Source organism: Zalophus californianus, chromosome 9 (genome assembly GCF_009762305.2).
Source record: "Zalophus californianus isolate mZalCal1 chromosome 9, mZalCal1.pri.v2, whole genome shotgun sequence".
Lineage (NCBI taxonomy): Eukaryota > Metazoa > Chordata > Mammalia > Carnivora > Otariidae > Zalophus > Zalophus californianus.
In genome coordinates this window covers 65,797,196-65,808,467 of record NC_045603.1, presented here as the reverse complement: position 1 = coordinate 65,808,467, position 11,272 = coordinate 65,797,196, and the positions used below count along the sequence as shown (strand labels likewise).

The 11,272-nt window shown below is 55.4% G+C and overlaps 1 protein-coding gene across 1 annotated transcript; it reads left to right on the top strand.

The window, feature by feature from the left end:
- Positions 1–3,210: 3,210 nt before the first annotated feature.
- SLC48A1 (solute carrier family 48 member 1) lies at positions 3,211–11,150 on the top strand. The gene is made up of 3 exons (XM_027592836.2): positions 3,211–3,454; positions 9,141–9,308; positions 9,926–11,150. The coding sequence occupies exons 1-3, from the start codon at positions 3,319–3,321 to the stop codon at positions 10,060–10,062; spliced, it is 441 nt and encodes a 146-aa protein (XP_027448637.1). The 5' UTR covers positions 3,211–3,318; the 3' UTR covers positions 10,063–11,150.
- The last annotated feature ends 122 nt before the right edge of the window (positions 11,151–11,272 follow it).

Sequence of the window (11,272 nt, the reverse complement as noted above, 5' to 3'; positions counted from 1 at the left end):
AAGAAGAAGGTTCAGCCTGCTTTTAACCTTTCTGTATGACCTGGGCCAGCTACAGTTAGATAATTTTTTTCTCATTAATTTCTTGTACGATCTCATACTTCGGAGCGACACATTTGCTCACTACTCTCCAACACTCCCACTATGTCCACTCAGAATATTTTCACCCTCCTCATTTCTGTCTGCCCAGATAATGAATTCCTAAATGACCTTTAAGGTTCAAATAGCTTCAATATCTGTCAAATCAGTTCCCACTTTTCCCTTCTCATTCTTTCAGCCAGAACCACCTTTCAGCTTCCCCTCATCTCTTGCCAGGGCCTCTGTACTGCACTACTATAGCTAATCATAGTTACTGAGCACCTACTATGTGCTAGGCACTCTTCTAAACACCGACTCCTCGTCACAACACTGGAAGTAGATATCCCTGCTGTCCCCATTTTGCAGATGAGGTCACTAAGGCACAGCGAGGGGATGGACTTGTCCAAATGAGCTCTCCGCTTCCAGTCTTTGCACAGGCAGCTGGTCCTCATGCTATTACCCTGGCCACATTTCTAGAACACGGAGCTCTTACTTCCCTCCCCTTAGCAGAGCACAAAGGCCCTTTATGTTCATAATATTTCTAACTTCAAAACCCACCACTCCACCCACAGACCACAAACTATTTACAGTTTCCCCAAATCTGCCAGGTTATTTCTTCCCTCCGGGCCACACACATGCTGTTCCCACCGCCTGGAGTGTTACCCAGCCAGCCAGGGCTGAAGCCATCCATGGCAGTGTACTCTGGACCATGGGGCTCGCTCTCTTCTCTGACTGCATCACTGGCTCCCAAAGAAGGGCTGAGTGCTGAGCTTACCACATGAAAATTACTTCTTATTAAAAAATACACTTCCAGGGCACCTGGGTGGCTCAGTCGTTAAGCGTCTGCCTTCAGCTCAGGTCATGATCCCAGGGTCCTGGGATCCAGCCCTGTGTCAGGCTCCCTGCTCAGCGGGGAGCCTGCTTCTCCCTCTCCCTCTGCCTTTAGCTCCCCCTGCTTGTGCTTTCTCTCTCTCTGTCAAATAAATAAATAAAATCTCTAAAAAAATAAAAAAATACACTTCCCAAGATTCAAATTTAATAAGCCATGGATGGATGGGAGCCTGTTTTTTTGTTTGTTTTTGTTTTTGTCTTGATTGAGCTTTTATTTATTTATTTCTATTATGTTATGTTAATCACCATACATTACATCATTAGTTTTTGATGTAATGTTCCATGATTCATTGTTTGCCTATAACACCCAGTGCTCCATGCAGTACGTGCCCTCTTTAATTTTTTAAGAAGCTCCCAGACTATTCTTAAGTGAGGCAAGTGTGGTTTACACTGGTTTATATCACTCCCTGGGCAATTCATCATGCCCTGCCTGGACTTCTTATGACGATCACCTTTATCATTATTTAATGCTTACCTCATTCACTGCCTTTACCTATTCAACAATGTTCATTAAGGGGCTACTAGGTGCCAGGCACTCTTCTAGGTGTTCATGTGAATGAAAGTGGCACAGTCCTTATTCATAGAGTTTACATTCTGGAAGGTTGTGGTAGGCAGAATAATGCATCCCTAAGATGTCCACGTCCTAATCTCCAAAATTTGTGAATATGTTACTTTACATGGCAAAGGAGATTTTGCTGATGCGATTAAGGTAAGGAAGTGGAAAAATTAGCTTGGATTATCCAGGTTCTTTTTTTTTTTGAGATTTTATTTATTTATTTAAGAGAGAGAGAGAGAGAGAGAGAGAGAGCACTTAGGCGGGAGAGGCAGGGAGAGAGGATCTCAAGCCCAGAGCCCCATTCGGGGCTTAATCTCAAGACCCTGACCTGAGATGATGGCCTGAGCCGAAACCAAGAGTCGGACGCTTAACTGACTGAGCCACCCAGGTGCCCCAGATTATCCAGGTTCTTAGTCACAGTGTCCTTACGAGGGAAGAGGGAGGCTGCAGAGTCATCAGTGGACATGTGACAACAGTAGCAGAGATCAGAGTAATGTGATTGTTAGCTTTGAAGATGAAGGGAGAGGGCCATGAGTCAAGGAATGTGGGTGGTTATAGAAGCTGGAAAAGGCAAGGAAGCAGATTCTCCCCTCCAGCCTCCAGAAGCAGGGCAGGCCTGCCATCGCCTTGATTTTAGCCCAGTGAGACCCACTGTGGGACTCCTGACCTGCAGAACTGCGGGAGAATAAGTATTTGTTGCTTTAAGCCATTAGATTTGTGGTGATTTGCTATAGCAGCAAAAGGAAACTAATAGCCAAGGGCACCTGAGTGGCTCCGTGAATTAAGCATCTGCCTTTGGCTCAGGTCATGACCCTGGGGTCCTGGGATCAAGCCCTGCATTAGGCTCCCTGCTCAGCTGGAGTCGGTTCTCCTTCTCTCCTCTCTCTCTCTCTGTCAAATAAATAAATAAATCTTTTTTTTTTTTTTTTAAGGAAACTAATAGGGATACTGGCTACTTATTTTGTGCAGGGATGTGATGGGCCTCCCCAACTAGATTATCTGTGCTTGAGGGCTCTGTGTTAAGTTTGGTTTTCCCTCCCAGCTCCCAGGAGGAAGCCGGGCTCACAGTGGAAGCTCAACATACTCCTGCTATAGATTCTGAGAGTCGGGGTGATGTTTGCTAGGGATTTGGGGTGGGGGGTGAAGCTTTTGGGGATGAAAGGAAGGGGAAGCTGTCAGCGTGGGTGAAGTGTTTGAGGTTATGAGGTGATGGTCACAGTGCCCGGGTTCTCAAACCTTGGTGTGAAGAATCTTCTGAAATGCGCATAACGTCTAGGGGAGGGCATCTGGTTCATAGGGACAGGGTGGAGGGAATCTATTCACTGTGTACTCACATGTTTCTCAATTTTTATATCTTAATTTTAACGAGAAATTTAAATTTTAAGCGAGAATTTTATTCAGAGAGAAAAATGTTAAGTCTTGGCCGCAGCTGGCTTGTGTACCTGTAGATTGCCGGGCCCCGCCCACCCCGAATATCCCGACAGGGTAATGAGGATGAGCCCCCGAACGTTCCTTTTTTTTTTTTTTTTTTTTTTTACCAGGCACCCCCAAACGCCCCGCGGCCCCAGGCCCTCACTTGGCGAAGCTCCGGCCGCGCGGCGCGGTTCCGGGCGCGGGCGGCCTCCGGCCGGGGAGGGCGCTATGCCGGAGGCTCGGGGGGCGGGCCGGGGGCGGAGCGCGGGGCGGCCGTCGGCTCCCGGCTCCCGGCTCCCGGCTCCCGGCTCGCCGCCCCGGCCCCGGCCCTGCACCTGTGACTGTCGCGGCGCTCGCCCTCCCCGCCCGGCGCCCGCAGCCCCATGGCCCCGTCCCGCCTGCAGCTCGGCCTCCGCGCCGCCTACTCCGGCCTCAGCTCTGCTGCCGGCTTCTCCATCTTCCTCGTCTGGACCGTGGTGTACAGACAGCCGGGGACGGCGGCCATGGGGGGGCTCGCAGGTACCCCGGGGCGCGCGGGGGCCGGGGGTGGGGGGGGGCGCGGGGTCACGGCTGCGGGCGCGCGGCGGCGGGAGGCGCTGTCTGCTGCTCCGGGAGGCTCCTCGCGGGCGGCGCTTCCCCGGGGACCGGGGCGGGAGAGGCTGTTTACCCAAAACCGTCCGTGGGCAGCGCAGGCCCCGCGAGGGCCCGGGCGCCTGCGGGAGCCGATGCCCGCCCCCCCCCCCGCCCGCCGCCTCTGCCCTTGGCACCCTCCTGCCGCGCCGCCGGCCCAGCCGCCCGGTGACAGCGTCCTCGCTGCGCGCCTGCTTGCCTGCCACCCTTCGTTCGGCCCCCCAACCGCGCGCGCGCTTCTGCCCGGGGACCTCCGCTCCTCAAGCGCCCCTTCCCTGGGGTCTGGGTGAGGCAGAGGAGGAGTAAGTGGAAAGGAGGGCGGAGGGGTTCCTCAGGGAACCCGTCTCCTCCCGCCAGGGCGGACCCCACCCCCCGCAGAGTCCTCAGCCGAACCCGGGGGACCGCGCTAGGGATCTGACGGAAACTGGACATTTTCTTCCTACCGCGTCGGTGTCTCTTTGCCACACCTCCGCTGTGGCTCCTCTGCCAAGGTCTGCAGAAGCCTGTGCTGGGTGCCTTTTCTGTGCTTTAAAGAGCAGAGGGGAGCCAAGTGCTAGAGGGCGAGCGTCAGGGTGCTGGGAGGCGGGATCCGCACCAATGCTGTGTCTTCCCTGTGCACCTGCGGACACCCGATGAACCTCTCTGTGTTGTATGTAGCATTGGTGTGAAGACAAAACATATTCTTCCTACTCGCTAACACTTTTTTCTAATACTTTCTGTGTGTCAGTCACCGTGTTAAGCGGCGTTTCCATCATCTTGTTTCATCTCTACCTTAGTCCTATGCAGTGGGCATTATTATTGTGTCCATTTCACAGATAAGGCTTGAACTGAGACTTAGAGTAAGTAAGTAGCTTCCCCAGGGTTACACAGCTACACGAAACACTGTGTGTGGAAAAAGAACTTTGGAGAAAAAAATACATGTAAGGATATTACTTTTACATATGGTGATCACATTCCATTCCTAAAATCCTCTGCCCGAGAGAGTCCTGAGTGTACTCACTGAAAGTAACTAGATTTAGTCATTGCCACCAAGCCTACTAAGTGCCATCCCTGGGCAGAGAAGGAACGGGGCGGGGGGGTTGGGTTCTGCCTTAATCGAGGGGCATACAGAGTGACAGCCTGAGCAAGGCCAAACAGAGCCCTCTGGGAAGCCCCCTGGCTGGGATGCTCTCATGCCTGCCTAGATGCCCCCTCCCCCACCTGTGGGTTCCTGTCCTCCCTGGAGGCAGCCAGCCCGGCATTGCTTAGTTCTCTACAGACCCCTGGCTCCCCCTCTGCACCCCCACGAGCTGCTCTGTTCCTCAAGGTTCTCTCCTTGCAGTTTTGTGTGTTTGTTCCTGGGAAGGAGGTGTCGTCAGGCCTGTGGCTGAGTGACACCTGAGGTGAAGGGACTGGTTGTGTGGAGGAGGGAGGGGAGTCCATCCCTGGGATCTGAGCTGGTGTTGTTAAGAGTCTGGTCCTGGGGAGCTGAGCCCGGTGAAGCTGAGCTGAGCCGATGCCTCCTGGACCTGTTTCCTCATCTGTAAGGAGTGGGAAGAGATACCACTGAAAGGGGTGATCTTGGACACCCCCTCCCGGTTGGCAGTAGGACAGCTTAGAAGGCTCCATAGCATTCATCCCACAGTCTTAGGAGGCCGTGGAAAAGGCACCGTACCTCGAGCTCCAGGGAGTGTGGGCTTTCCCTCTGACCCAAACCCTGCCCTCTCTCCCTCCTTGAATGCTTCCCTCAGGCAGGCCAGCTGTGGAGTTGCCTGCGGGGAGGGGTGCAAGGGCAGCAAGCAGCTGGAGCAGGGCCTGGTGCCTCCCTGACAGTCTGGCCTTGCAGACAACCAGGAGGTGGCAATGGACAGGCAAAGCCACTTGGTAGTGGTGGTGCCAGGGGCGGGCGGGTGGAGGGCTGACCAGGTCAGAGCCACCAGCCCTCTCCACCCCGAGTGTGTTCTGAGAAAGTCTGTAGTCAGTCAGCCTCCTTCCTTTTTGGAGGGGGTAAAGCATCAGCAGATTTACTAACTTGTGAGCACCCCCACTTCTGACTCAGCATTTTCCAGCCCAGAAACTGCTGAGTCACCAGAGGGCAGCCCCAACATGCTCCTTCTCCCCTGCCTACCAGGCAGGGGCTGATGGGGGTGCTGGTTTCTGAGACAGGGCTAGCCCCCAGGGGCCCCTGGGCCCAGCGGGAAGCCTGTTCATGGGTGGAGACCCACTGTCTCCCATCCTGATGGGTGTCTGGGAAGAAGCGGCTTGGAGGAAAAGCCGTTGTAGAGAAAATGGCTTTGCTGGGGGAATCCTGGGGAAAACAGAGACTCTTGTTCCGGGTCTAGTAGACCAAGAAAAGGTGAAAAGAATGGAAAAGTTGCCCCAGGAGTCTAAATGGCTTTGTGTTCTTCCCACCTGAGCTGGGAGGGAGAGGAGCCCTGGGGCTCGGGCCTGGCTTTTCCCCAGGGCTGGTATAGAGGGTAGGGGTGCACTGGCCCAGGGTCCCACTTGTCTGAGTTTCTCTGTGGGCTCCTCTGGCCTCCTCCCGGCTCCTCACCTCCAACCCAGACCCTAGTGATACTCTCACTGACCAACTCCGACCCTTCCTTGCCCTTGGTTTGTCAGCTGCGAGCCCCCAGTGGAGCAGGGGCTCTGCTCGTTGAAGCGGTGGGGTGGGGTGGGGTGGGGGGTGAGGGTGAGCACGCAGCCGGGTGGGCCTGGGGAACTGACCATCCTGCCCTGAATTGTACAGACCAGGCTTCCTAGAGTCCAGAGTGTCCTCAGGAAGAGAGCAAAGCTGAGGGACAATTGCTTCCTGCTTGAGGTGTGGGAGGGGACCAGTCAGGGCTCCTGCTCATTCACTGACCACCTTGGGGGAGCTCCCTGTTCCAAGGACAGCGGTGGGAGCCTGGGTGGGTAGGAATGGGCCTGCTTCCAGAAGTGGCTTGTCTTATCTGGAGGCAAGGCCTGTGCGCAGCGGGAAGTGAGAGGTGTTAAGGTTGTGCCTGCTTATTAACAAAGAACTAGTACATGGGACACCCAAAATGGCCATCTTCCTTTTCGGTACGTGGGTGTATGGTGGCGGCGGCGGCGGCGGCGGGGAGCTGTCTGGGGGCACTCCTGCAGCGCGCCCAGTGGACTAACACATGGCATTTCCACAGGCCCCTATTTCAGCATTTCCTAACCCAGAAATTGCTGAGTCACAGAGGAATTACTCTGACCTTATTTTTCTCCTGAGCTGGCTCCAGGGTCTTTGAGTGGTGACGGATCTTAGAGCTCATCTCCTCCAGCAACCCCCCCCCACATGGCATACTGAGGAGACAGAGGGCAGGTGGAGCTGTCCCAGACAGATGCCCATCTGACCGTTCCTTGGATGCGCTCAGTAACAATACGCCTTCTTCCTAAGGACCCACACGGCATCCCCAGACGAACACTTAGGATGCATGTGAGAGGTTTGGGAAATGCTTCTGGCATATGCTACAGATCGTGTGAGATGTCAGCGGAAAAGCCATGAGATTATCATTCTGTCCACCTCTGGCCTGCTCCAGCTTCCTGTCTGGGCGGGGATGGAGAGACGCTTGTTCTGGCTCACCCTGATCTCAGGGGTGGAGGGACCCATGTTCCAGGCCCCAGAGCCCCGCAGAAGGTTGCGGTGGGGAGGGGCAGAGCTGGGAGAGCGGGGGTCAAACAGGGTGGGACGGGAGGCTGGGGGCGGGGGGGGGGGGAGTGTTGGCTGGCAGGGCTGAGCCCTCACTAGGGAGGAACCCTGGGGTGGCCAAGTTTCCGGGCTGGCAGGACCTTTGGGCTCACTCGGTTCTAGACGTGGAAACACCAAGGCTCTGCGAGGTCACGGGCAGCACAGCAGTGCCAGGCCCCAGACTTCCTGGCTCACAGTCCCGTGGCTTTGCGTCCCGTGCCAGGCTGCCCGGAGTTGTGACAACTGCTGAGCTGACAACCAGAGCATAGTTCTGTGACAATGCCCCACCCCCCACCCCCCACCGCCGCCACCAGCCTCTTCTCCCCTCCTAACTTAAAAAAAGAAAGAGAGAGAAATATCTTGGGCATATAAAAAAGGATAGATGATTTCATGAACTCCCTTATACTTAGCACCCAGCCTAAGAAATAAAAATACCACAGAGCCAGTCAAAGCACACTGCCTCCCCCAATCTCCCGTCCACTTCCCTTCCTTCTCTCCCTCGCTCAAGATAACCACTCTCCCCCGACTAGATGCCCGCCCTCCCTAAGCACAGATGCTCCCCTGTGTGTAGTGTGTGCGGCGGCCTGCTGGAAACGTCCCCCGACTCCTAGGACCCAGCAGCCTAGGAGTCGCCTAGTCGTGTGTGTCACCCCCACACACGGACAGAACTCGCAGCCGGCTCTGCCTCTTTCGTCTGTCCTTCCTTGCCGGGACCCTGTGGCCCTGCTCCAGACCCTTGCCAGTGGGACAGATAGTTGTTCCACTCCCAGGGCTGCGCCGGCAGGCATGGCCTGGCACAGAGAGCACTGACTGTGTCGGCCGAGTGGTAGCTGGCTTCCAGGGGAAGTGCCCAGCCAGGCCTGGAGGGCAGGCCTTGCAGAGGCTGGGGGCATCTGGCCTGCCCTCTCAGCAAGCTAGCAGGAGTCACATGGAGTCTGGTCAAGAGCAAGACGGCCATGTGGGTGCTGGGTGGCCTTGTGGGGGGTCTCACTGCTGGGCGTCTTCGCTCTGCAAGAGCAATCCGCGGAGTTCTGAAAGGGCCCCGCCGGCCTAGAGCTCAGCCACAGGCCTCTGAGGGCCAGGTGGAGCTGGAGCATCAGCCCCCCACCCCCGCCCCAGGTGGTCGCAGGTCCCAGAAAGCAGGCCAGACTGCAGGATTCCCAAACCTTCCGATGTCAGGACTTCTTCACACGCTTGCAAACTAGTGAAGCCCCAAGGAAATCTTGCGTATGTGGGTTATAGATCTCGAGCTGTACCACACTAGAAATTAAGACTGAGAACATTTCAAGCATTTTATTTTTTTAATCTAAAAATATCGATTGTTGTTTATTGTCATCAAATATCCAGTGTCCTAATTTTTCCACTTGTTTCATAACATTTAAAAAAGTCTTTTTAAATTTTTTAAAAATTTAAATTCAATTAATTAGCATATAATGTATTATTTGTTTCAGGGGTACAGGTCGGTGATTCATCAGTCTTATAGAATACCCAGTGCTCATTACAAGCATTTTAAAGTAATATAAAAAAATAACACTGCGTTAGCGTAAATAACATGTTTGTGTAAGAAAGTCATGTTTTTTAAAACAAAAAAATGAGGGAAAAGAATGGCATGGTTTCCTATCTTTGCAAATCACTTTAACATCGGGCTTAACAGAAGACAGTAGATTCTCTTATCTGCTTTTGCATCCCTGTCCTGGTGATGCCAGAGGCCTCATAGCCTCCAGAACATTCCACTCCACAGTCAGAGAGTAATGAAAGTGGAAGGCCAACATGATCTTAGTATTGCTATGCAGACAGCCCTGGCCTCTGGGGCCGGAGGGTCTGCGGGGTTCCCGGGCTGGAGGCCGGGGGAGGCGGAGAGGGGAGAGGCGGCTCCGTGGGCTGACGGGTCTGTCCCGGCAGGTGCGCTGGCGCTGTGGGTGCTGGTGACGCACGTGATGTACATGCAGGATTACTGGAGGACCTGGCTCAAGGGACTGCGTGGCTTCTTCTTCGTGGGCGTCCTCTTCTCGGCAGTGTCCATCGCCGCTTTCTGCACCTTCCTTGTGCTGGCCGTCACCCGACACCAGAGTGAGGGCCGGTCAGGGAGGGAAGGGCGGGGGAGGGCCCCTGGGGGACTTAGGAGTAGACGCGGGATTCGGGTCCTGGTTCCAAAGCTTGTGTCCAAGGAGCTTGGGCAGATCACTTAACCTGCCCGTGCCCGGGTTTTCTGTGAGGAGAAAGGAGTCCCCAGCCGCCCCTCGGGTCGGAAGGGTTCAATGAAATGCGTGGGAGGTGTTGAGCGGGGTGTGCTCTGCAGGTCCTCAGCCCGGAGTGCTCTTACTGGCCCTACGGGGTTAGTCCTTCTGCCCAGCTCTGGGATGGGAGCGCCCCCTGGTGGCCACGGCCAGCAAGTAGGCAAAGGCCCTTCCTGCCCCTGAGGAGTCTAATGTTCAAAGCAAGTTGCAAGTTGCAAGTGGCCCAGGGTAAATGTAGAAAAGCAGAGTAGATGATACAGACCTGGGACTGGCCAGCCCTGACCTTCCCTCAGCCCCAGGGCCTCCTGCCTGCAAACCCTGAATGCTCTAAAAGTGCTTATCACATTCCACCTCTCCTGGTGGGGAGGGGTGGCCCTGCACTTGTGGCATGGTGGCTGGGGTCCAGGGCAAAGCCCTCTCAAGTCACCGTGGGGTTCCTCTCCCCTGCAGGCCTCACAGACCCCAACAGCTACTACCTCTCCTGCGTCTGGAGCTTCATTTCCTTCAAGTGGGCCTTCCTGCTCAGCCTTTATGCCCACCGCTACCGGGCTGACTTCGCCGACATCAGCATCCTCAGCGATTTCTGACCCAAGGGGTGAGGCCTCTGTACCCTGGGGGTCCTCAGGACCTGGACTCAGCCTCTGAGACACTGGGCAGGCCTGCCACACCCCCTGGAAACCCTGGATCTGTGGCAGAAGAAACACAGCAAGAAGACTGCGGTCTCCTAGGAAGCTGTCTTGTCCCCTTTGCGGGACACCTGGGTGCAGTGGAAAGGGGTCCTTCCTGCCATGTTGCTTCTCATCGGCCTGGCTGGAGGGCAGTTTTAGACCTTTTCAGATGGATCTATTTTCTTAGCACTCAGTGAGGAATCTTCATAAGCGGGGCCAGGGCAGTGAGTCAAGGGGTAGGGCAGTGAGCCTGGACCTCTGCCTGGGGGCACTCTCCCTCGGGCCAGGCTGAGAACCTGGGAGGTCAGGTCAAGTGAGGGATCTCTACGGGAGACCTCCCAGCCCCGATCCCAGCACCCCATCCTCTTGTCCTTTGAGGGTCAGGTAGCTTAACTCCTCAATCCCAGGGATGGCAACATTTGGCTCTCTTTTCCCAAGGCCTGGGGACCTGAGTGGAGAGGTGAGTGTCCCTCTCCCCCCCAGAGCCGGTCTCCCATGAGTGCTAGAGCCAGTCATCTCCTTCACCATACCACACACCACACCCCCCCCAAAGAGGGCTCCCCGAGCGAGGCCAGACGAGGTGTCTGGGGAAGGTGCCATGCCCCCAAAAGGGCTCCAGGCAAGGGGGCAGCATGGTGCAGGCTGGAGGGAACCCCACAGATCTGTGCCTGTGCACCTGCAGCCCTGTATTTCCGTCACTTCTCACACGTATCACCCCTGGCCACGAGACGTCCCCCCCACTCCCCCGCTCACTGCCCTTTGCCTAGAGCGTTCATCTTTTTAAATCTCCCTTCTGAAGGACAAAATCTGCTTTTCTGCCTGTACATGGGCACAAGGGCTCACTAACTCGGGAGGGAAGGAGCTATTGTTACGGATATCTTTTTATGTTAGGTTGCCATTTTGCACGGTCTACCCTTTTCCCACCTGATGTGTCCTGCCCTTCAGCTCTTTTGCCTTATCTGTGTCACTGTCACTTTAGCGGAAATACATTGGCCCTTTGTATCCCACAGCCTCTGGTGGTTTCTTGTGGGGCGGGAATCTTGCGGGGAGTGGGGAGGGGGGTGCTGTAGGAGTGGTAAGCGGGACGGGTGGGGGTGGCGGCGGGTCTCAAGGTGTCTCAGGAAGCCAT